Source organism: Schistocerca gregaria, chromosome 1, assembly GCF_023897955.1.
Source record: "Schistocerca gregaria isolate iqSchGreg1 chromosome 1, iqSchGreg1.2, whole genome shotgun sequence".
NCBI classification, from domain to species: domain Eukaryota; kingdom Metazoa; phylum Arthropoda; class Insecta; order Orthoptera; family Acrididae; genus Schistocerca; species Schistocerca gregaria.
Window position 1 is genome coordinate 895354336 of NC_064920.1, and position 21866 is coordinate 895376201.

The 21866-nt window shown below is 42.8% G+C and overlaps 1 protein-coding gene across 2 annotated transcripts in view; it reads right to left on the reverse strand.

Moving 5' to 3' along the window:
* LOC126274083 (protocadherin-like wing polarity protein stan) overlaps window positions 1–21866 on the reverse strand; it is a 358480-nt gene that overhangs the window by 187150 nt on the left and 149464 nt on the right. For both annotated transcript variants that reach the window (XM_049977080.1, XM_049977081.1), the window contains exons 18-20: window positions 7505–7669; window positions 3743–3897; window positions 521–687 (exon numbers count right to left, since the gene is read on the reverse strand). In XM_049977080.1, the coding sequence (XP_049833037.1) occupies window positions 521–687; window positions 3743–3897; window positions 7505–7669 (487 nt within the window). The remainder of the gene's footprint in view (window positions 1–520; window positions 688–3742; window positions 3898–7504; window positions 7670–21866) is intronic.

Genomic DNA, 21866 nt, shown 5'->3' on the forward strand with positions numbered 1-21866 from the left:
GAGGTGAAGACTAGGTTACAGGTGAACTAAAATATTCTGTGGATCAACCAGGATTCGTTCCGTGACCTTTCGGTTCCCAGGAATGTGCTTTACCACTAGACCTGCGGGCCTTGGCTATTATACTGTATTTCTCAAAGACCTATATGCATCCCAGCACACTCTGCCCTTTCCAATAGTGCATCAAAATATTTCTGTTTAAATGATTTCACTTATCTTCTAATTCAAATACTTCCCCTCCTGCTAGCTCTTATATGCATAATATGGTGTTCATGTCAGCTCTGTGTTTCAACTCTTACTGACTCTTACATATGCATGTCTAACAGGTTTCTGTTTAAGCATAACTTACAAATATTAATTGATAATTGTTTCTGGAAATAGAGATTTTAGGAAAGTAACAAGAACCCACGTTCTTCACACTATACAAGTTGAGAAAGAAGCATTAACAATTTCTGAATTCACGTAATTCACATATAACAGTGACCAATCTAAATTACAGAACAGACCATTGAACTGTACTTACACTTAGCAATGCAGAGTTGTTCTGCCCAATCTGAATGCTCATAATGAAAGCATCTTCCTGTAAGGTTCGGACTGATAGAGCATTGAGCCAGGGGAGCTGTATGGGACGGAGCAGAGGATTGAATGAAATAATTCCGTCACCTTGAAATCGCCAAGGTGGTTTCACAGCTGCAAAAAGTGCCACGAATAGTATGTACAATACTGTTATCAATACTAAAAAGCAACTGACATCACTCAATAGCATGAACTGGTAAGACACAAGTTTTAATTAATATTAAGTTTTCTATATGGATATCTCAAATTATTGATACATGAGTAATTTTCTTTATTTGTAGCCACAATATGGTACTTGACTGTTTTCTGGAAATGGTCTTAAATGCTTAATTATGTCATTTTATGCTCCTAACATGCTTTTTTCCTCTCGAATTTCAATATTACTTTATAAAAATGGGAACGAAACTCAAATAATTTGAAAGTCCACTAAAATGCTCCATTCAAGTTACGCAATGCCTTTGACGCCTGCTCATGCTGTCATAATGCTAATTCAGAGTGATGTCTTGTTTTGGAATTTACTTTTTGGATAATGGGTTACAAATAGCGTGTAGTAGCATATTATACAAATACATCTATAAAAACTCCTGAAAATTTGTTTTTGGTTGTTACAGAGAATAAGATGCATAATATGTGGTTGCACTGTACAGACAAATTTCTGCCATGTTGAGATATAATTTTACTAACTTAATTAAAAATGTATTAAAAACAAAGATTCCAAGACTTACCAAGCGGGAAAGCGCCGGCAGACAGGCACATGAACAAAACACACAAACACACACACAGAATTACGAGCTTTCGCAACTGGCAGTTGCTTCGTCAGGAAGGAAGGAAGGAGAGGGAAAAATGAAAGGATGTGGGTTTTAAGGGAGAGGGTAAGGAGTCATTCCAATCCCGGGAGCGGAAAGACTTCCCTTAGGGGAAAAAAAGGACAGGTGTACACTCGCACACACACACACACACACACACACACACACACACACACACACACACACACACACACATCCCAAAGTTGGCTGTTACATTGAAGGATAGCATCATTCAATGAAATTAAACACCTAGTGAGAATTGTCATTTTACCCACCTGCACCTTAATTATTTGGTAGGTCAGTTGTTAGTGTGATAGACTGTCAAATTTTATAAGATAAGGTCCATAGATCGCTGGTTCGAATCTAACTCGAAACAACATTTTTAATTTATTTGTAAAACAAATAAACAGTCCTCTCACATGAAAACGAAATCACAATTACAAAACTTCATCATGCCAATTAGAAACAGAATATTATTGTGTTTTGCTTCCTGTTTACATGCGCGTGCATTTGCAATTGGTGTCCGCACACATCACGTTCAAAAAGATATTTTTTAGTTAATGTGACCATGCACTTTTTACGTTATTAGAAACAATGTTTTTATCTTCCTACTGTCCAGCTAGGATCCTTACTGTTTAAATTTTCACAGTTTCATTACCTTACGAGGGCCGAATGAAAAGTAATGCCTCCACCTTTGTTAATTGGGTTGGGATGGGAATATTTTAACAAATCAAATGCACGAATAAGCCTTAGAATGTGATCTTTAATTACTAATATTCACTTTTTCCACATAATCACCATCCAATTGGATACATTTCTGCCGAGAATGAACAAGTTTTCTGAAGCCGTCACAGAAGAAGTCGACACTCTGTTTCCAGAACCACAGTCTCACAGTTCTCTCAACGTCATCATCAAAAGCATAATGATGTCCCCGCAGATCGTCTTTCATTACTGGGAACAGATGGAAGTCAGACAGTGCTTCTGCGGCCGAAGCCCCAGAGATATGCACAGGATACACACCACAGTGGTTAGACCTAGAATTTTCTATGGGGCCATAGTGTGGTGGAAGAAGGTAGAACAGTGGGTTGCAGCTAAGGAGCTTGATAAGGTGCAGAGACTGACCTGCTTAGCCATAACAGGTGGAATTAGCAGCACACCAATTGCTGGGTGGAAGCCATTCTGGACATACCTCCACTACACCGAGGCAGCAGCTGGGGCATACAGACTTAAAACAGGCAAAAACTGGATCTCATCGGGATATCCATACTCACACACTAACATAGTGAGTGAGGTAAACATAGGAATGGCTGGGGAAATGCCTGCCGACTATATAATAGCTCCCAACTACTTCAACAAGCCTTACAATATAATAATTGAAAACAGGGAGCAGTAGGAAAAAACAGTTTGGTTCACCGATGGGTCGAAATCAAACCAAGGCATTGGAGGCAAGGGTGTACGGGGTTCAGCCAAGACTGGAGGGCATCATCTCTCTAGGAAAACTGGCCTCTGCATTCCAAGCTGAAATTACTCTAAACAGGGCATGTGTGGCAGAGAATATGCGTAGGTGCTACAAGGACCGTAGCATCTACACCTATTCAGACAGCCAGGCAGTCCTGAAATCACTGGCAGCTCCTGCAACAAGATCTAAGATTGCCACAGGGCTGTGGTGGAGCTAGGGGGGAGCAATAGGGTAAACCTAGTGTGGATCCCTGGCCACTCGGGGATCTGTGGCTATGAAAAAGCCGAGAGATGGGACTGGATGGGGGGCAACAACTTCGTTTATTGGACCAGAACTTGTCCTGATAATCACCAAGGCTATGATCAAACTAGAACTATGGAACTGGCTCAATAAACAGCACGTAGAATGTCCATTGTTTTACATATCACCACTCTAAATGGGTGGAGCATAAACACATCAACTTGCGCAACGTTTCCACTATCAGCGTTCACAAAATTTCTTTCTACTGTTACTTAAAGGTTGTAATTGATTTCTCTATCACTAAATAGCTAAATTGTTTGCAGAAAAGTACATAAAAACCTTGTAGCTTCAGCTAACACTTCTTACCACACGTATAGTGCCTTGTCTGTAACATCATCAGAGAATCAGCCAATAACAGAGTGTGTTTTTGATCATGTGACCAAATCTTGATATTTAATGACTTTTTTAAGCTTTAATTACATAAAACTAACAGATATTTTGTGAGAATATTGACCATAATGCTATGAATATGTCAGCAGAAATGAATAAATTTACACTGCAAAGTAACATGTACAAAATCATATCAAATGAGTCAAAAGAAATGTACAGTTTATGACAGATCATGTAATTTTGAAAAGATGGTTTCATACTTAGGTGGTCTTACCTCGACTACAGTCTTTGTCACTCCACCCTTCACTGCATTCACACAGATAAGTTCCCCATCCTTCCACACATTTCCCTCCGTGATTACATGGATTTGACTGACAGAAAAACCGTTTTTCTGGACAACCAGCTATTGTTCCATTTTCTGCAACATAGCTGTATAACAAAAGACACTTACTTACTACATTATTTTTGTAATTACTGAGTTCTCTAAACAGGACCAAATAATACTTCAATAAAGTGGTTGCTGAGGAGAATAAAAAAAAGGAAACATGCTCTACACTGATCCAAAGTTTCTAAATTTATACAACGCTCAAAGTAATGGCACGTGGGATGTATACGACAATTTCAGTTATTGTGTAAATGGCTAGATAAAAAATTTACTCACCAAGTGGCGGCAGGAGAACACACACAAGAATGTTTAACTTTTACAAGCTTTTGGAGCCAATGGCTTCTTCTTCCGACAGAAGCATTTAAGGGGAAGGAAGAGGGGTGAAGGAAAAGGACTGGAGAGATTTAGGGAAAGGGTTATAGTGCAGAAAAGTCACCCAGAACACCAGGTCAGAGGAGACTTACAGGATGGGATGAGAAGGAAAGACTGATTGTTGGGGACTGCACTAGATGAGATCTGAGAACATGAAAACTTAAAAGTGGAAGACAGGGTAATATGCAAAACAGAGATTGCTACTAAAACATCGTGCATGAGGTAATAAGTGTGAAAAACTAAGTGCATTGTATGTAATAGTGGTGGCAAAAAACAAACAGATCAAAAAATGAAAGATGTGCAAAACTAAAATGGTGTGAAGAAAGTTGTTACTGTGAAGAAATACTGAGATGGAAGGACTTAATGTAAATGATGGACAGGTGGGTGGCAAGAACCAAGGACAAGATGTAGATATAGTTCCCACCTGCGGAGTTCTGAGAGACTGGCAGGATATTGTGGGTTGCCGGTAGACACCCTCTGCCTCTGCCTATGCCCATTCATCCTGATTAATATCTGGGTGGTAGTCTGCCGATGTAAAAGTCTGAATAATGTTTACTAACGGGTGGATTGTGATATGTCATGACACAGGTGGTTCTCTCTTGGATAGTATATGTTTTGCTAGTTGTATGGAATAGGTGGTGGTAGGAGGGTGCACACAGCAAGTCTTGCAGTGGGGATGGTCACAGGGGTGCAAGGATATTGCGACGATTGGGAGGGTAATGAACAGTTATTCCTGGTGTAGTGGGCAAAATCTTGGACAGAATGGATCTCATTTCTGGGCATGACTTTAGGAAGTCGTGGCCTTGTCAAAGCAGATGATTAACACATTCCAGACCAGAATAATACTGAGTGACAAGTGGTGTGATCTGAAGTTGTTTTTTGGAGGGATCAGCAGTACCAGGATCGGATGTGATGGCCCAGGAAAGCAGATTTCCTGGGCCACTATTGTTGTTGTTGTTGTTGTTGTTGTTGTGGTCTTCAGTCCTGAGACTGGTTTGATGCAGCTCTCCATGCTACTCTATCCTGTGCAAGCTTCTTCATCTCCCAGTACTTACTGGAACTTACGTTCTTCTGAATCTGCTTAGTGTATTCATCTCTTGGTCTCCCACTATGATTTTTACCCTCCACGCTGCCTTCCAATGCTAAATTTGTAATCCCTTGATGCCTCAGAACATGTCCTACCAACCGGTCCCTTCTTCTTGTCAAGTTGTGCCATAAACTCCTCCTACCACCCACTTATCAATCAGGATGAATGGGTATAGGCAGAGGGTGCCTACTGGCAAAATACAATATCCTGTTGCAGAGCATGTTCAACAACATTACAATCATGACCTCAGTGCCTGTTTCACCACACGAGCCATCTGGATTCTTCCCCTACTCTCAGAACTCCACAAGGTGGGAACTAGCACTACAACATGTCCTTAGTTCTTGCCACCCACCTGGCCTTTATTTATGTTAATTCCTTCCATCTCAGCTTTTCTTCACAATAACTACTCCTTTCTTCACTCCAGTTTAATTTTGTACATCTTTTATTTTCTGACCCGTCTATTTTTCACTGTCCCTCCATTCCACCATTGTTACAGACTATGCACTTAGCTTTTCACTTTTATTAACTCATGCACAATGTTTTAGTAGTAATCTCTGTCTGTATATTACCCTATCTTCCATCCTTACGTCTGCAAGTTCTCAAATCTTGTACGGTGCAGCTCCCAACAATTCTTTTCTGAACTGTACCACTTTCTCTAAACCCCTACAGTCCTTTTCCTTCACCCCTATTCCTTCTCCTTCAACTCTTCTGCCAGAAGAACAAGCCAGTGGCTCCGAATGATTTTAAAAGTTAAACCTTTGTGTGTGTGTGTTTTTTTTCTCCTGCCACTGCTTAATGAGTATATCTTCATCATCATCATCATCATCATCATCATCATCCTATCCATTTCCATTATATTGTCAATAATGGAATAATTTCTGTTATTAGAAATGTATGAGTGTATAAAATATAACCAGCCTTATTAGTTAGTTTTAATATGATTTATTGCACTGTTAATCAGTTTTCAAGCTACTGCAAGTTCATCATCATCAGATGGAGGAACACTATCTGGACCATGTGCAGATATGTACAAGGGTCATGGTGACTGCAGATATAACAGAAATGGAGTTGATGAAATGTTTATGAAACAAAAAGATCATTATGTTTTAGCATACTTACATTGCAATGCCTCATGATATCCATGGCAAATTCATTCCAATAATGTACATTTTGCCAGCTTAGTTACTGACACACACACACACACACACACACACACACACACACACACACACACACAAATTTGACAAAAACTGATGGAGTGAAGTCGAGGAATATAAAAGTGAAAAGGCTGTTAGAGGAATGTTTAAGGGAATAATAGAGATAAAACAAGGATGGCAGATTCAGACAACAATATGCAGGGATAAAAAGGAAAGTTAATCAAAGAGAAAACTAAAATCACAGAAAGATGGGAAAAATATTTTAAAGAACTGTTGAATTTTGGGGGAATCCTGAAATTTCAAGAAGAGGAACAGGAACAGATGCAACAAGCTGGTATCAGAAGTGATGAACAGCAACCAACACTGAAGAAGTGAGTGTAGCTGTTAAGGAGATGAGGAACTACACAGCTGTGGGAGAATGACGACACACCAAGTGAAATTTTCAAGTATGCTGGTGTAGAGATATTCAAGAAAATACTTGGAGGTTCAGAAAATAAGGAGAAGTGAAAAAAATCAATATGTTGATGCAATTAGAAAATGGTAACATAGTCAAATATCTGTAGGCAACAGGAGTTAATACTCCACAGTTTGAAATTGTGGCACTGAAGGCTATTGGGATTCTGTGTTACAATGTTACCAGCAAGAGGATAGTTACAACTGCACTGAAGTGTTGACAGATTGGCAGAAAAATCTCTTGGGAGATAAGCTACATATCATGACAGCATGACCACATTTACGCAACGAAGTATTGTAGCATAAAATGGAATATAATCACAAACAACACAATTCCACAGTATGTATCAACATTAGCATTAGTCATCGCTCATCAAGCTAGTAAGGAAAGACAGGTGATTTTCTGTTCTAATTGAAAACTGTAAGCAAATGTTGGAGCACTTGTTACTTAAATATGCAAACAATAAGCAAGTACAAATTTTTCAAAAACAGAAAATGCAAAAAGTAAGCACATTTTTCCAAACATTATAAATACATGCTCTAAAAAGAACACCTTACCAACAACACAATTTATACACTTACCCATTAAGATCAATAAACTTATGATCAATGTATAGATCACTAATACATCCAATAAAATCTTTGCTGTTTACTTGAAAATGTGTTGGCAGAGACGGTAAGCCACCAATTTGAAGTGGTCCAGTAAGGTCCAAAAATCTGTAGCATGTCTCTGTGAAAATAGCACACCTGGAACCAAATCAATTAAGCAAATTAATATCTGTACTATAAATCACATAAAACTGAAAACTGACTGTGTGAAAATATGAATACGAATGACATTTTTGGTCTGAATTATACAATAATTCACAGCAATTATTTTAATAATTCTCAGTAATTATCTTCAGCAGCTGTATGTATCGACATGTTTTCATGGGTACTATTTCAATGCATTGCATAGAGAATTGAAAATGTGCAAGCATAACCGCAAGAAGAAAAGAGACTAATTTTGAGCACTGAATTCTACAGATTATAAAGAAGAATCATGTGTGTAAGATTCAAGCAGTTGAATGACAACTGTGAAAAGTAGAAAACAGTCTTTCATTACTTTTTCCCTGCCACTTGTGGCAACACGAAACTAGAAATTATGAATCTGAAAAATTAAACAATTGTTACAAAATTTCATCCAAATAATATCAACAGAAAAAGACAGGATAATTATGATGAGTGAGACAAGCTTGATAAAGTGTCTTCTTTTATTTGTACAAAGGTAGTTAACACATTCAGTGTGAAATAACTATGGAGAATGAGCACTTCAGAGCAAATAGTGGCAGAATTGTTGCTATACCTTATTCGTCTGATCACATGCAGCACCTCTTCCTAACATTTGGCCACAAAAAACTGGTGTGTGGCTGATCTGTGCAACCCTACAAATACTGATATATTTTCACATTATATAATCTTCAACTGTAGTGGTCATTCCTTAGTTCAAAAGTTCAAAAGTAACTGAAAATTATTCAATGCATATTGAAAACATGTTTAATTACTGATGTTCATTTATTTGGTGACTAGCAAAGCACTAACAGTTTTGTTGTTTTACATGAGAGGAGAGGCATTGTCTTCCTCTGCCTAAACAGTAAAATTTAGTCTTCATCAATGACTTGTTACCTCAAAAGAAAATTATTCAGCAGAGCTATTATGCAGACTTCAAACTTGCAGTTATTTGTTATGCTAAGAGTACATCTAATAGAGAAGCTGGCAAAAAGTATGGTTTGCATAAATCTAATGTGTAGCACTGGACTGCACTGGAGAATAAGCTGAAACTTCCATTTCATCACAGAAATCCTACTGAGGGCCAGACACTGAGAAACATCCCAGAATTGTTGCTAGGATTCTTTCCTTCATACAGAGAAAAAGGACAGACGCAACACTTATCTGACGACAAATAACTCCATTAAATAACTCAGAAATTGCAAAGACTTTAAACATACCACAGACTGAGTCCATTGGGAGTATCAATAGATACTGCAGATTTACGTGTAAAGTGACCCCCCCTACATAATGAAGTACTTGATTAGCTCAGACACTGCCTGAAGATTCTACTGAGAAATTCGTTAACTTCCAAAGGTAAATAATCCAAATATGGCAGTGGCACTGTTACTGTTTACACAAGAGATGTCGTGTAAGGTGACAGTAGGTGAAATGTATCTCATTAAGAACAAAAAAACTATCATAATGTTAACAATTACTGCAGAGAGGAGAAAGCTGCCCCTAACTTATTCTGCAGCTTGAAACTTTGTCCGAGAAAAATTTCCATATGGGGTTGGTGATTCAGTGCCAACAAAATTATTGACTGATGAGACTGTAATAATAATAGACAGGTTAGCTACTGTTTGAAATTGCAGCAATGGTGTGTTGATCAGTAAGACAGCTATGCTAATGTTTGGTGTTGTCAAAGACCACCTAACACCTGAAGTAAATAATGGAGTTGCTGCTTTGAAGGCAGATCTAGTCATTATATTTGTTGGTATGACTTCAGTACTGCATGTGAATGATATCATTGCAAACAAAAGTAATTTCAAAACCGTCTCTGATATATATATATATATATATATATATATATATATATATATATATATATATATATTAAAAACAAAGATTCCAAGACTTACCAAGCGGGAAAGCGCCGGCAGACAGGCACATGAACAAAACACACAAACACACACACAGAATTACGAGCTTTCGCAACTGGCAGTTGCTTCGTCAGGAAGGAAGGAAGGAGAGGGAAAAATGAAAGGATGTGGGTTTTAAGGGAGAGGGTAAGGAGTCATTCCAATCCCGGGAGCGGAAAGACTTCCCTTAGGGGAAAAAAAGGACAGGTGTACACTCGCACACACACACACACACACACACACACACACACACATATCCACCTGCACATACACAGACACAAGCAGACATATTTAAAGGCAAAGAGTAAGGGCAGAGATGTCAGTCGAGGCGGAAGTACAGAGGCAAAGAAGTTGTTGAAAGACAGGTGAGGTATGAGTGGCGGCAACTTGAAATTAGCGGAGGTTGAGGCCTGGCGGATATCGAGAAGAGAGGATATACTGAAGGGCGAGTTCCCATCTCCGGAGTTCAGATAGGTTGGTGTTGGTGGGAAGTATCCAGATAACTCGGACGGTGTAACACTGTGCCAAGATGTGCTGGCCGTGCATCAAGGCATGTTTAGCCACAGGGTGATCCTCATTACCAACAAACACTGTCTGCCTGTGTCCATTCATGCGAATGGACAGTTTGTTGCTGGTCATTCCCACATAGAAAGCATCACAGTGCAGGCAGGTCAGTTGGTAAATCACGTGGGTGCTTTCACATGTGGCTCTCCCTTTGATCGTGTACACCTTCCGGGTTACAGGACTGGAGTAGGTGGTGGTGGGAGGGTGCATAGGACAGGTTTTACACCGGGGGCGGTTGCAAGGGTAGGAGCCAGAGGGTAGGGGAGGTGGTTTGGGGATTTCATAGGGATGAACCAAGAGGTTACGAAGGTTAGGTGGACGGCGGAAAGACACTCTTGGTGGAGTGGGGAGGATTTCATGAAGGATGGATCTCATTTCGGGGCAGGATTTTAGGAAGTCGTATCCCTGCTGGAGAGCCGCATTCAAGGTCTGATCCAGTCCCGGGAAGTATTCTGTTACAAGTGGGGCACTTTTGGGGTTCTTCTGTGAGAGGTTCTGGGTTTGAGGGGATGAGGAAGTGGCTCTGGTTATCTGCTTCTGTACCAGTTTGGGAGGGTAGTTGCGGGATGCGAAAGCTGTTTTCAGGTTGTTGGTGTAATGGTCGAGGGATTCAGGACTGGAGCAGATTCGTTTGCCACGAAGGCCTAGGCTGTAGGGAAGGGACCGTTTGATATGGAATGGGTGGCAGCTGTCATAATGGAGGTACTGTTGCTTGTTGGTGGGTTTGATGTGGACGGATGTGTGCAGCTGGCCATTGGACAGATGGAGGTCAACGTCTAGGAAAGTGGCATGGGATTTGGAGTAGGACCAGGTGAATCTGATGGAACCAAAGGAGTTGAGGTTGGAGAGGAAATTCTGGAGTTGTTCTTCACTGTGAGTCCAGATCATGAAGATGTCATCAATAAATCTGTACCAAACTTTGGGTTGGCAGGCTTGGGTAACCAAGAAGGCTTCCTCTAAGCGACCCATAAATAGGTTGGCATACGAGGGGGCCATCCTGGTACCCATGGCTGTTCCCTTTAATTGTTGGTATGTCTGGCCTTCAAAAGTGAAGAAGTTGTGGCTCAGGATGAAGCTGGCTAAGGTGACGAGGAAAGAGGTTTTAGGTAGGGTGGCAGGTGATCGGCGTGAAAGGAAGTGCTCCATTGCAGCGGGCCCTGGACGTGCGGGATATTTGTGTATAGGGAAGTGGCATCAATGGTTACAAGGATGGTTTCCGGGGGTAACAGACTGGGTACGGATTCCAGGCGTTCGAGAAAGTGGTTGGTGTCTTTGATGAAGGATGGGAGACTGCATGTAATGGGTTGAAGGTGTTGATCTACGTAGGCAGAGATACGTTCTGTGGGGGCTTGGTAACCAGCTACAATGGGGCGGCCAGGATGTTTGGATTTGTGAATTTTAGGAAGTAGGTAGAAGGTAGGAGTGCGAGGTGTCGGTGGGGTGAGGAGTTTGATGGAGTCAGGTGAAAGGTTTTGTAGGGGGCCTAAGGTTCTGAGGATTCCTTGAAGCTCCGCCTGGACATCAGGAATGGGATTACCTCGGCAAACTTTGTATGTAGAGTTGTCTGAAAGCTGACGCAGTCCCTCAGCCACATACTCCCGACGATCAAGCACCACTGTCGTGGAACCCTTGTCAGCCGGAAGAATGATGATGGATCGGTCAGCTTTCAGATCACGGATAGCCTGGGATTCGGCTGTGGTGATGTTGGGAGTAGGATTAAGGTTTTTCAAGAAAGATTGAGAGGCAAGGCTGGAAGTGAGAAATTCCTGGAAGGTTTGGAGAGGGTGATTTTGAGGAAGAGGAGGTGGGTCCCGCTGTGATGGAGGACGGAACTGTTGCAGGCAGGGTTCAATTTGGATAGTGTCTTGGGGAGTTGGATCATTAGGAGTGGGATCAGGATTGTTTTTCTTCGTGGCAAAGTGATATTTCCAGCAGAGACTACGAGTGTAGGACAGTAAATCCTTGACAAGGGCAGTTTGGTTGAACCTGGGAGTGGGGCTGAAGGTGAGGCCTTTGGATAGGACAGAGGTTTCGGATTGGGAGAGGGGTTTGGAGGAAAGGTTAACTACTGAATTGGGGTGTTGTGGTTCCAGATTGTGTTGACTGGAATTTTGAGGTGTTGGGGGGAGTGGAGCTGGAAGTGGGAGATTGAGTAGATGGGAGAGACTGGGTCTGTGTGCAATGAGAGGAGGTTGAGGTTTGTTGGAAAGGTTGTGGAGGGTGAGTGAGTTGCCTTTCCGGAGGTGGGAAACCAGGAGATTGGATAGTTTTTTGAGGTGGAGGGTGGCATGTTGTTCTAATTTGCGGTTGGCCTGTAGGAGGATGCTATGTACAGCCGGTGTGGATGTGGGAGAGGAAAGATTGAGGACTTTGATTTGGGATAGGAGTTGACGGGTGTGTTCATTGGCCGAGTCGATGTATAGGTGAAGGATTAGGCGGGTGAGGGCTATGGATTGTGCTGTTTGGAACTGGTATAAGGACTGATGGAAAGAAGGATTGCAGCCAGAGATGGGAACTTTAAGTGTGAGGCCTTTGGGAGTAATGCCAAATGTCAGACAAGCCTGAGTAAATAAAATATGGGAGCGTAATCTGGCTAGGGTGAAGGCATGTTTGCGGAGGGAATGTAAATAAAATTTAATGGGGTCGTTGTAGGGATGTTGTGAGGTTGACATGGTATTAGTAGGTGGAAAGGGTAATATGAGGTTAAAGTGAAAGTAAAGAGAGATTTGTATAGGGAGAGATAAAGGTGTGAAAAAAGTCGAAAAAGTGTTGGTTTGAGATGAGCTATGTTGATCATGTGCTGAACTTAGGTTGGTGAACAACAATGGGTGCAAAGGTTGGGTAGTTATGTTGTCTCCAGATCACGTTAAAGGGTGGGGAAATTCAAGAAAATTTCGAAATTTTTTTTTTTTTCTTTTTCGAAAAAAGTTTCGAAAAAATAATTTGCGGAAAAATAAAAATAAAATTCAAAAAAAAAAAATTCGAATAAAATCTCGAAGAATATGTGTGTAAATGTATTCAAAGGACTGGTTATGTACTGGCAGGTTATGATAATGAGGCTAACAATTGTTTGATGAAGAAATAATAGCGTGTAAACCTGTGGGAAGCTGCTAAAAAATGATCGGTTTTGTGGGAAAAACGGGAATGGAAATAAAACGAAAGTTGTCTCTGTTGCATTTCGAAATCTTCTCTATCGTCTTACTTTCTCTTTTCGTTTGTACAAGAAGTTCCACTTTGTATTCATCTTCCATTTTTCCGTAATCTACCATACATTTTATCCTGCCTAATTATACTCGATAAGACGTAATTTACTTCCAAACCATAACCTAAAATTTTCAACGCTTTCAACATAACCGCTGCTATAAAATCCATTGTTCCAACATTTTGTGTAAACTCGTGAATACTATTTCACAGCTTCAGTTCCTTTCACCCATTACACAACCATCTCAGTTTTTTTCCAACAACTTTCGTTTTATTTCCATTCCCGTTTTTCCCACAAAACCGATCATTTTTTAGCAGCTTCCCACAGGTTTACACGCTATTATTTCTTCATCAAACAATTGTTAGCCTCATTATCATAACCTGCCAGTACATAACCAGTCCTTTGAATACATTTACACACATATTCTTCGAGATTTTATTCGAATTTTTTTTTTTTGAATTTTATTTTTATTTTTCCGCAAATTATTTTTTCGAAACTTTTTTCGAAAAAAAAAAAAAAAAAAATTCGAAATTTTCTTGAATTTCCCCACCCTTTAACGTGATCTGGAGACAACATAACTACCCAACCTTTGCACCCATTGTTGTTCACCAACCTAAGTTCAGCACATGATCAACATAGCTCATCTCAAACCAACACTTTTTCGACTTTTTTCACACCTTTATCTCTCCCTATACAAATCTCTCTTTACTTTCACTTTAACCTCATATTACCCTTTCCACCTACTAATACCATGTCAACCTCACAACATCCCTACAACGACCCCATTAAATTTTATTTACATTCCCTCCGCAAACATGCCTTCACCCTAGCCAGATTACGCTCCCATATTTTATTTACTCAGGCTTGTCTGACATTTGGCATTACTCCCAAAGGCCTCACACTTAAAGTTCCCATCTCTGGCTGCAATCCTTCTTTCCATCAGTCCTTATACCAGTTCCAAACAGCACAATCCATAGCCCTCACCCGCCTAATCCTTCACCTATACATCGACTCGGCCAATGAACACACCCGTCAACTCCTATCCCAAATCAAAGTCCTCAATCTTTCCTCTCCCACATCCACACCGGCTGTACATAGCATCCTCCTACAGGCCAACCGCAAATTAGAACAACATGCCACCCTCCACCTCAAAAAACTATCCAATCTCCTGGTTTCCCACCTCCGGAAAGGCAACTCACTCACCCTCCACAACCTTTCCAACAAACCTCAACCTCCTCTCATTGCACACAGACCCAGTCTCTCCCATCTACTCAATCTCCCACTTCCAGCTCCACTCCCCCCAACACCTCAAAATTCCAGTCAACACAATCTGGAACCACAACACCCCAATTCAGTAGTTAACCTTTCCTCCAAACCCCTCTCCCAATCCGAAACCTCTGTCCTATCCAAAGGCCTCACCTTCAGCCCCACTCCCAGGTTCAACCAAACTGCCCTTGTCAAGGATTTACTGTCCTACACTCGTAGTCTCTGCTGGAAATATCACTTTGCCACGAAGAAAAACAATCCTGATCCCACTCCTAATGATCCAACTCCCCAAGACACTATCCAAATTGAACCCTGCCTGCAACAGTTCCGTCCTCCATCACAGCGGGACCCACCTCCTCTTCCTCAAAATCACCCTCTCCAAACCTTCCAGGAATTTCTCACTTCCAGCCTTGCCTCTCAATCTTTCTTGAAAAACCTTAATCCTACTCCCAACATCACCACAGCCGAATCCCAGGCTATCCGTGATCTGAAAGCTGACCGATCCATCATCATTCTTCCGGCTGACAAGGGTTCCACGACAGTGGTGCTTGATCGTCGGGAGTATGTGGCTGAGGGACTGCGTCAGCTTTCAGACAACTCTACATACAAAGTTTGCCGAGGTAATCCCATTCCTGATGTCCAGGCGGAGCTTCAAGGAATCCTCAGAACCTTAGGCCCCCTACAAAACCTTTCACCTGACTCCATCAAACTCCTCACCCCACCGACACCTCGCACTCCTACCTTCTACCTACTTCCTAAAATTCACAAATCCAAACATCCTGGCCGCCCCATTGTAGCTGGTTACCAAGCCCCCACAGAACGTATCTCTGCCTACGTAGATCAACACCTTCAACCCATTACATGCAGTCTCCCATCCTTCATCAAAGACACCAACCACTTTCTCGAACGCCTGGAATCCGTACCCAGTCTGTTACCCCCGGAAACCATCCTTGTAACCATTGATGCCACTTCCCTATACACAAATATCCCGCACGTCCAGGGCCTCGCTGCAATGGAGCACTTCCTTTCACGCCGATCACCTGCCACCCTACCTAAAACCTCTTTCCTCGTCACCTTAGCCAGCTTCATCCTGAGCCACAACTTCTTCACTTTTGAAGGCCAGACATACCAACAATTAAAGGGAACAGCCATGGGTACCAGGATGGCCCCCTCGTATGCCAACCTATTTATGGGTCGCTTAGAGGAAGCCTTCTTGGTTACCCAAGCCTGCCAACCCAAAGTTTGGTACAGATTTATTGATGACATCTTCATGATCTGGACTCACAGTGAAGAACAACTCCAGAATTTCCTCTCCAACCTCAACTCCTTTGGTTCCATCAGATTCACCTGGTCCTACTCCAAATCCCATGCCACTTTCCTAGACGTTGACCTCCATCTGTCCAATGGCCAGCTGCACACATCCGTCCACATCAAACCCACCAACAAGCAACAGTACCTCCATTATGACAGCTGCCACCCATTCCATATCAAACGGTCCCTTCCCTACAGCCTAGGCCTTCGTGGCAAACGAATCTGCTCCAGTCCTGAATCCCTCGACCATTACACCAACAACCTGAAAACAGCTTTCGCATCCCGCAACTACCCTCCCAAACTGGTACAGAAGCAGATAACCAGAGCCACTTCCTCATCCCCTCAAACCCAGAACCTCTCACAGAAGAACCCCAAAAGTGCCCCACTTGTAACAGAATACTTCCCGGGACTGGATCAGACCTTGAATGCGGCTCTCCAGCAGGGATACGACTTCCTAAAATCCTGCCCCGAAATGAGATCCATCCTTCATGAAATCCTCCCCACTCCACCAAGAGTGTCTTTCCGCCGTCCACCTAACCTTCGTAACCTCTTGGTTCATCCCTATGAAATCCCCAAACCACCTCCCCTACCCTCTGGCTCCTACCCTTGCAACCGCCCCCGGTGTAAAACCTGTCCTATGCACCCTCCCACCACCACCTACTCCAGTCCTGTAACCCGGAAGGTGTACACGATCAAAGGGAGAGCCACATGTGAAAGCACCCACGTGATTTACCAACTGACCTGCCTGCACTGTGATGCTTTCTATGTGGGAATGACCAGCAACAAACTGTCCATTCGCATGAATGGACACAGGCAGACAGTGTTTGTTGGTAATGAGGATCACCCTGTGGCTAAACATGCCTTGATGCACGGCCAGCACATCTTGGCACAGTGTTACACCGTCCGAGTTATCTGGATACTTCCCACCAACACCAACCTATCTGAACTCCGGAGATGGGAACTCGCCCTTCAGTATATCCTCTCTTCTCGATATCCGCCAGGCCTCAACCTCCGCTAATTTCAAGTTGCCGCCACTCATACCTCACCTGTCTTTCAACAACTTCTTTGCCTCTGTACTTCCGCCTCGACTGACATCTCTGCCCTTACTCTTTGCCTTTAAATATGTCTGCTTGTGTCTGTGTATGTGCAGGTGGATATGTGTGTGTGTGTGTGTGTGTGTGTGTGTGTGTGTGCGAGTGTACACCTGTCCTTTTTTTCCCCTAAGGGAAGTCTTTCCGCTCCCGGGATTGGAATGACTCCTTACCCTCTCCCTTAAAACCCACATCCTTTCATTTTTCCCTCTCCTTCCTTCCTTCCTGACGAAGCAACTGCCAGTTGCGAAAGCTCGTAATTCTGTGTGTGTGTTTGTGTGTTTTGTTCATGTGCCTGTCTGCCGGCGCTTTCCCGCTTGGTAAGTCTTGGAATCTTTGTTTTTAATATATTTTTCCCATGTGGAAGTTTCTTTCTGTTTTATATATATATATATATATATATATATATATATATATATATATATATATATATATATATACTGGTGACCAATAAATACATAGCAGTTGCAGACAGGAACAACAAAAAGACTGTTACACAAAATAGCTTTCAGCCAAAAAGCCTTCTTCAGCAAAGAAAACAGACACACACTCACACAAGCAAGCACACATGACCTCTATCACTGGCTTAATACACTCCTGAAAATTGAAATAAGAACACCGTGAATTCATTGTCCCAGGAAGGGGAAACTTTATTGACACATTCCTGGGGTCAGATACATCACATGATCACACTGACAGAACCACAGGCACATAGACACAGGCAACAGAGCATGCACAATGTCGGCACTAGTACAGTGTATATCCACCTTTCGCAGCAATGCAGGCTGCTATTCTCCCATGGAGACGATCGTAGAGATGCTGGATGTAGTCCTGTGGAACGGCTTGCCATGCCATTTCCACCTGACGCCTCAGTTGGACCAGCGTTCATGCTGGACGTGCAGACCGCGTGAGACGACTCTTCATCCAGTCCCAAACATGCTCAATGGGGGACAGATCCGGAGATCTTGCTGGCCAGGGTAGTTGACTTACACTTTCTAGAGCACGTTGGGTGGCACGGGATACATGCGGACATGCATTGTCCTGTTGGAACAGCAAGTTCCCTTGCCGGTCTAGGAATGGTAGAACGATGGGTTCGATGACGGTTTGGATGTACCGTGCACTATTCAGTGTCCCCTCGACGATCACCAGAGGTGTACGGCGAGTGTAGGAGATCGCTCCCCACACCATGATGCCGGGTGTTGGCCCTGTGTGCCTCGGTCGTATGCAGTCCTGATTGTGGCGCTCACCTGCACGGCGCCAAACACGCATACGACCATCATTGGCACCAAGGCAGAAGCGACTCTCATCGCTGAAGACGACACGTCTCCATTCGTCCCTCCATTCACGCCTGTCGCGACACCACTTGAGGCGGGCTGCACGATGTTGGGGCGTGAGCGGAAGACGGCCTAACGGTGTGCGGGACCGTAGCCCAACTTCATGGAGACGGTTGCGAATGGTCCTCGCCGATACCCCAGGAGCAACAGTGTCCCTAATTTGCTGGGAAGTGGCGGTGCGGTCCCCTACGGCACTGTGTAGGATCCTACGGTCTTGGCGTGCATCCGTGCGTCGCTGCGGTATGGTCCCAGGTCGACGGGCATGTGCACCTTCTGCCGACCACTGGCGACAACATCGATGTACTGTGGAGACCTCACGCCCCACGTGTTGAGCAATTCGGCGGTACGTCCACCCAGCCTCCCGCATGCCCATTATACGCCCTCGCTCAAAGTCCGTCAACTGCACATACGGTTAACGTCCACGCTGTCGCGGCATGCTACCAGTGTTAAAGACTGCGATGGAGCTCCGTATGCCGTGGCAAACTGGCTGACACTGACGGCGGCGGTGCACAAATGCTGCGCAGCTAGCGCCATTCGACGGCCAACACCGCGGTTCCTGGTGTGTCCGCTGTGCCGTGCGTGTGATCATTGCTTGTACAGCCCTCTCGCAGTGTCCGGAGCAAGTATGGTGGGTCTGACACACCGGTGTCAATGTGTTCTTTTTTCCGTTTCCAGGAGTGTATATTGGGTAGTCTACAAAGTTATACTTGTTTTAACTTAGACTAAAGCTAAAATTTGTTTGCCATGAGTGGGAAGTGTATGACTTGGCCATAGGATTGTTAGTTCCGGGGTGTGGTGTGAGGGCTGTTACAGTTTCTTTCATGTGGGCGACTGTAGTGGCATGGGAAATGGGGAAATAAACAAGGCTACAAGGCTCATTGGCCGTGTAGGATTTGTTGTAGAGACAGGAAGATAGTGGAACAGGAGGAGAAGATTGCTGCGCTTCAGGCAGAACTAGATTAGGGAAGGATGGGGAAGGAAGTCAGCTGTGCCCTTTCAAAAGGACACCCCGGCATTTGCCTAGAGCCATTTAGGGAAATCACGAAAAACCTAAATCATGATGGCTGGATGCAGAATTGAACCGGCATCCTCCCGAATGTGAGTCAGGTGTGTTAGCAGCTGTGCCACCTCGCTCGGTGAAAGGTTAAAGGGGGAGAAGGAAAAAGAGAGTAGAAAGTGACAACAGGTTATAGAAGAAATAGAAGTAGGACGTTTTCAGACAGTGTGGTTGTGAATGTGGACAATGGATCTGATCTGTTGTCACAGTTGGAAACTGACAAGCCACAAGTAGATGTAGGAGTACACAAAACCCACCAAACTTTTAAAGTGTTTGAAAACTCTGAAGTCAGAAAAAGTTGAGAAGAAGATGAAAGTTTTGTTGTTAGGTAGTTCACATGGTAGAGGTGTTGGCCAACTGTTGCAGGATGAACTAGGGTCAGATTACCAGGTCATAAGTTTTTTTTTTTTTTTTTTTTTCAAACCTAGTGCAAGTCTGGGTCAGGTGATAGAGGATGTAGGTTCACTCTGGAAAGACTTCACAAAGGAAGACACAGTGGTAATAGTGGGTGGGATAGGCACAGCATAGATATGAACCCTAATTATTCAATTGAGAGTGACCTGGTAAAGATAGCTTCAGCAACGAGACATACTGGTGTTGAGCTGGTGTCTGTTCTGAGGCGCCATAACCGGCTTCATTTAAATTCTTCTGTTAGGAGAGTTAATTTAGAGATGGAACGGCTGCTTGGATCAGGTATGGGATCTCATATCAGTGTGGTTCCTATTGACTCTATCAGCAGATGGAACTTTACAAGGCATGATGGCCTTCACTGCAGCAGGAAAGGGAAGGGAAAACTGTCTGGGATAATAAAAAGTAACTAGGGTGGGGAAGGGGGGGGGGGGGGGGGGGGCGGGTGACACAACTGTCACAAGTGGTAAAGAAGTTCCAGTGGTTACAAGTGACAGATGAGCAGTGTTTTAGGGTAGTGAGGGCAGAAACAACAGATGTTCAGAGACAGACAGAAAATGACATTCACGTTGATAAAATAGGCAGCCAGAAAGCAAATTTATATGTACATAATTCACACAGACAGCCTCTGATTGGAACTGGAGTTACTCAAAAATTGACAGGAAAATTAGGTTCATCCAGTTATAATTCACCCAGTGTACAAAATCAGTTATCCTTATTGCATCTGAATATCCAAGGACTAAGGGGTAAGCTTAATGAGTTGCTTATTTGAGTTGAAGAATTAGAGTTGAGCAAACCAGTTGATATAACTGCCTCTCTGAACATCATGTGAGCACTGGTATAGATATGTTAAATGTTACAGGATTCAAGTTAGCTTCTTACTTCTGTAGAGAATATATGGAGAAAGGAGGAATTGCCACATTTGTCAGAAACTGTTTGGATTTAAAGAATATTGATATTAATAAATTTTGCTCAGAGCAGCACTTAGAAGCTTGTACAAAAATAGTAGTATTTCATAATTAGCCCTTTATAATAGTAGGTATATACAGATCACCTACAGGAAATTTTAATCATTTCATAAAAAAATCTGGAAGCTTTGTTATCCCAAGCAATGGTTTAAAAAAAAATGAAGAATAAGAAGAAGAAGAAGAAGAAGAAGAAGGAGAAGAAGAAGAGAGGAAATAGTTGTTTCTGGCGATTTCAATGGGAATTTGTTGAAAAGCTCTGTCACTGAACAATTATTGCAGTCAGTAACACTATCATTCCATTTAGTTCCTAATGGGAATTGTGCGGATTGATATGTGTGTGTATGCAAGTGTATACTTGTCCTTTTTTCCCCCTAAGGTAAGTCTTTCCGCTCCCGGGATTGGAATGACTCCTTACCCTCTCCCTTAAAACCCACATCCTTTCGTCTTTCCCCCTCCTTCTCTCTTTCCTGATGAAGCAACCGTGGGTTGCAAAAGCTCGAAATTTGTGTGTGTGTGTGTGTGTGTGTGTGTGTGTGTGTGTGTGTGTGTGTGTGTGTGTTTTATTGTGTCTATCTACAGTGCTTTCTCATTTGGTAAGTCACAGCATCTTTGTTTTTTAATATATATAAAGAATGGAAAATGCAGGATGGAATGTAAAAATATGAAAAAGAAAGTTTCTACTCATCTTATAGTGGAAATGTGGAGATGCTGAGTCGCAGATAGGCACAACAAAAAGACTGTTCCAAATAAGGCTTCCAACCTGTAAGGCCTTCGCCAAAAATAGACGACACACACACACACACACACACACACACACACACACACACACACACACACACACACACGGAGTCTGGTAGTGTGGCTACAGTTGCCTTCGACTGCAGTCATTTGTGTGTGAGTTGAATTTTGTGTGCGCGCGTGCATGCATGCGTGTGGGTGGGTGTGGGTGTGCGTGTGTGTTTTTGAGGGTGGCCTTACGGGCCGAAAACTTTATTTGGAACAGACTTTTTGTTGTACTTATCTGCAAGAAGCTGTACTTCGTCAGCACAAACCCTCACACACTGATATCTATGA